At 47.1% G+C, this 5,000-nt stretch overlaps 1 protein-coding gene across 3 annotated transcripts in view; it reads right to left on the reverse strand.

Moving 5' to 3' along the window:
- LOC308378758 (ATP-citrate synthase) overlaps positions 1 to 5,000 on the reverse strand; it is a 25,635-nt gene that overhangs the window by 19,715 nt on the left and 920 nt on the right. For all 3 annotated transcript variants that reach the window (XM_080855743.1, XM_080855742.1, XM_080855741.1), the window contains exons 2-3: positions 895 to 1,060; positions 302 to 424 (exon numbers count right to left, since the gene is read on the reverse strand). In XM_080855743.1, coding sequence (XP_080711869.1) covers positions 302 to 424; positions 895 to 1,053 — 282 coding nt within the window. In that variant the 5' untranslated portion in view covers positions 1,054 to 1,060. The remainder of the gene's footprint in view (positions 1 to 301; positions 425 to 894; positions 1,061 to 5,000) is intronic.

The following is a 5,000-nucleotide window of genomic DNA, read 5'->3' on the forward strand; positions in this document are numbered from 1 at the left end:
AGGTTATTCAAACACAATACACATGAGTGTGTGTGTGTGAGAGAGAGAGAGAGAGTGTGTGTGTGTGTGTCTGTGTGAGAGAGAGATTAAGAGTGTGTGTGTGTGTGAGAGAGTAAGAGTGTGTGTGTGCGTGTGTGTGAGTGAGAGTGTGTGTGTGCATGTGAGTGAGAGTGAGAGTGAGAGTGAGAGTGAGAGTGTGTGTGCGTGTGAGAGAGTGAGAGTGAGAGTGTGTGCGTGTGAGTGAGAGTGTGTGTGTGTGAGTGAGAGTGTGTGTGTGTGTGTGAGTGTGTGTGTGTCTCACCGTGGTCTCTCTCATCAGTCTGGGCTTCAGCCAATCACGGACGCCCTGCAAGTCCAAACCGACGCCCACCAGGCCCAGCTTCCCTCTGCGCTTGATCAGCTGGTCTGGCTTCACAACCAATCGCTGCAGAGGAACACAACCACACAAGCCAATCAGTCCTGAGTGTGCTGAAGTGTGAGCCAATCAGTGCTGAGTGTGCTGAAGTGTGAGCCAATAAATGCTGAGTGTGCTGAAGTGTGAACCAATCAGTGCTGAGTGTGTTGAAGTGTGTAATCATGTCTGTGTGGTAATCAGGGTTGGAGCAGAGTGTTTTAAGAGGGTTAGGGTGATCTGGGCTCTTTAGAGGCACTATGTGTGAGTAATAAAAGGTCTTTGATATTAAATACACCCTGAATAAGGACTGGAACTCTCTCTCTCTCTCTCCCTCTCCCTCTCCCTCTCCCTCTCCCTCTCCCTCTCCCTCTCCCTCTCCCTCTTCCTCCCCCCCCCCCCCCCCCCCCCCTGGAACAGAGCAAAGGGGTGATCTAGGGTTGACATCTAACCCTACCTCAGTCAGGAGCCAGGGGTGATCTAGGGTTGACCTTTAACCCTACCTCAGTCAGGAGCCAGGGGTGATCCTGCACCAATCGGTCCCAGTCTGTCTCCATGGTAACGCGTGCGTAGCGGAAGCGGTTGTGGACGGCAGCAGAGGTGCAGATGTGTTTGTAGAGGAACTCCTTCCCCGTCTGCTCCGAGATCGCCTTGGCAGACATGACGGACCTGCACACACACGATCAGACACACACGATCAGACACATAATCCAAACACACACACAGATTTACAATCAGGCACAAAACCAACACACACACCCTTACACCCACAAGTGCAAGACGAACAAACGCAAGAGAGACAGAGAGAGACACAGACAGAGCGAGAGAGAGACAGAATGCACACACACACAAGCCACTGGATCCACTCACACACACACTCTGGGCTGTGTCTGAGCTCACAGATGGGGATCTGGATTATTAAACTATGTTAGGGACCCTGTATGCCGTCTTTGGTTCAGGCTGTATGCGCGCACACACACACACACACACACACACTTGCCATTTAGAGGATGATGGTGTGGATATGAAAGATTATCTACAGACAAACACACACACACACACACACACACGCACGCCTGCCATGTCACACACACACACACAAACACACCTGCCATATCACACAACCCCAAACACACACATCACCCAGTAATCACACCAAGTGATAATACAACACAGAATGTTCTTGGCCAAGGCCTCAAGAGACTATCAGTCCACACACACAAACACACACACACACACACACCTCCACCTCTCCTCCTGCTGATTGACTTTCCTTTGATCAAGTGCTTCAGTTACACAAAACACCATCCACACACACACACACAAACACACACACACACACACACACACACACACACACACCAATCACAGCCCCCCACTCACACACACACACACACACACTCCAATCACAGCCCTCCACCGTCACACACACACACACACACACACACACACACACACACACACACACACACACACACACACACACACACACACACACACACACACACACACACACACACACACACACACACGCAAACTGAAGACTCTCAGTGTTTGAGTCTGCTTTGCCCTCCTCCTCCCGTCTGAAGGTAAACATCCTGGGCCGCCTGCAATCGCGTAGTCACAGCTAGGGCATAAACTAAATCCTGCACTACCTTCTCAAAGGCTAAAGTCCAACGACAGTTATGTGGTATGCCACTCTGACATAAAAAAAAAAACGTTGACTGAATGCTAATTCACCGAACAAATACTTTCATATTCATTTTCCACCACTTGTTTGTCATGTCATCCATTCATATCGTCTTAAAATATCTAAGTGAATCAATCAATATTAAAACAACTTTAACTGTGATGTGTTTTTGTTTCATTTCGCAATTTATTTACTGTATAATTCACGATAGCAGGTGCCCCTTCGTAAACATTACAAATTTTATTTGCTTAAAACACAAAGAAGTACTGTCAAATCAGAGAGAAAATAAGCGTTCACTCGGCTATTACTTCACCAATACCTTTCAAACTCGGTGATAGTATTCATAATTATGATAAAACGGCATATGGTAATGCACCCGTGAGGCAAGCGCAAGTCAAGTTTTGTTCGGTTATCTGTCCGAAGTGGAGTTAACTTGCAGCCAACACCATTTTATTACAAAACACTGGCAACACACACACATAATGAGAACGTACACCTGGCGATTATCTCGCCTTTTGTCAATAATCGAACTTCTGCTTCATGTGAAGCACACAAGTCGACTTCACTACATATCAAGATATTTTAAATATGGAATGTTCAATGCCTTATCGCGCTGATGTGTCCCAGCCCCACCCGAGCAAGTATCATTTCTAAATGTTTGGTCGGAGCCAACCCGCAGGCAATGATGAACTATACTAGGCAAGATGCTGTCTGACCACTACAAGAGGCACATAGTTGCACATCTTGTCTCATTCAGGGCCTGCTTTATAGCAAAGATTGTCCGCTCTTCAGTCTCTCATTTTGCCAAGATGCTGATTATGGATTATCACTCCGTGTGCACTGCCTTGCTATTGTTTCTGACAAGCTTTCACAGCCGAGCGAACCATTTGAAACTCATTAAGACCTACCAGTGGAGCAGGAGAGGCTGAATGGTCTGGCTATCTTGTCCCTTGAAAAAGCAAATCATGCATCACCACTTTTATGTTTGAAAGCCATCGTTTCGGCAAAGAAAATAAGAGAATTCATTTCATTGAATCGTTATTTAATAGTTTCTATAGTGTATGTAAGATAAGCATATCATTTGTTATAGAGTGCTACTATTTTTCCCACAAATAATACATACCATGATGGAGATAACTTTGCCTTTTCAAGTGAATATATAGCATTAGACACTCTCTCCATTGTAATGCTATGCATCTCCGAGACCCTGTCTGTGTGTGTGTGTGTGTGTGTGTGTGTGTGTGTGTGTGTGTGTGTGTGTGTGTGTGTGTGTGTGTGTGTGTGTGTGTGTGTGTGTGTGTGTGTGTGTGTGTGTGCGTGTGGATTGTGGAGTGTGGAGTGTGGAGTGTGTGTGTGGAGTGTTGAGTGTTGTGTGTGTGTGTGTGGAGTGTGGAGAGTGTGTGTGTGTGGAGTGTGGAGTGTGGAGTGTGGAGTGTGGTGTGTGTGTGTGTGTGTGGAGTGTGGAGTGTGGTGTTTGTGTGTGGTGTGTGTGGTGTGTGGTGTGTGGTGTGTGGTGTGTGGTGTGTGGTGTGTGTGTCTACACCTGTTGCACTTGCCTAAAATTACATGTCTTGCTAGTGACAGCTGGGAGAAACTATCAACAACGTCTTACACACGAAGACGTCACGGAGCAGCCCCTCCACAACAACAACAACAAAAACGTTGTTCCACCTACTATTTGGCGCTGAATTGTTTCAGCACACACAGCCGTCAGAGAAGTATAAATCAAAAAGAGTAGGCCGAACCCAGCCGCCCATCCATAACGAGGACGGAGAACAACGCAGTATAATTAGTAAAGTCTCTTGATCAGTGTGTGTGTGTGTGCATCCTCTCTTCACAATTCATTCTGGAATGAGCTGTCAGGCTTGTCAAGGTGTTCCAGCTGAGCAGGTAGAACTAGCTGACAGGTTATTGACACACAGACACACACACACACACACACACACAGACACACACACACACACACAGACACACACAGACACACACACACACACACACACACACACACAGACACACACACACACACACGGCACACCCCATGATGGAAGTGCCTGTTGGCCCAGCCTCCCATCTCAGAGCACTCACAAAACTCAATCAGTTAAAGCCTGTAGTAACTGCGACACTCTCTCTCTTTCACCTTCTGTCTCTCTCTCTTTCACCTTCTGTCTCTCTCTCTCTTTCACCTTCTCTCTCTCTCTCTTTCACCTTCTGTCTCTCTCTCTTTCACCTTCTGTCTCTCTCTCTTTCACCTTCTGTCTCTCTCTCTTTCACCTTCTCTCTCTCTTTTTCACCTTCTCTCTCTCTCTTTTTCACCTTCTCTCTCTCTCTTTTTCACCTTCTCTCTCTCTCTCTCTCTCTCTCTCCTAGAGACAGAGCCAGAATGAGATGGCATTTTATGGGAAGAGGAGACCTTTTACACACACAGCCAGAGCCAAGTAGCCATTAGAGCACATACACACACACACACACACACACACACACACACACACACCGTTAGAAGGGACAGCTAAGTATACACACACACACACACACACACACACAAACACACACACACACACACACACACACACACACACACACACACACACACACACAGCGTTCGTAGGGACAGCTAAGTAATGTGATTGCCCCGGGCTCGTGTCTGAGTTGTGCTCGTCTCACGAGCTGGCCGAGTGTCCATTATCTGAACGCGCACCAAAACCTATTCATTCCTTTGCTTCCCTCGGCTACACACACACACACACACACACACACACACACACACACACACATTTGCTTCCCCCGGCTACACGTTCGCTAGACTGTCTCCCTTCCTGATGCAAAGGGATCTTTCCAAGTACAACAACACAGCCATTATTACGAACAGTGCTGCGTGGAACAGTTGTGTCATTTATGTTAGTAAACTGGTGCTACTTATTC

Source organism: Sprattus sprattus, assembly GCF_963457725.1.
Source record: "Sprattus sprattus genome assembly, chromosome: 18".
NCBI lineage: Eukaryota > Metazoa > Chordata > Actinopteri > Clupeiformes > Clupeidae > Sprattus > Sprattus sprattus.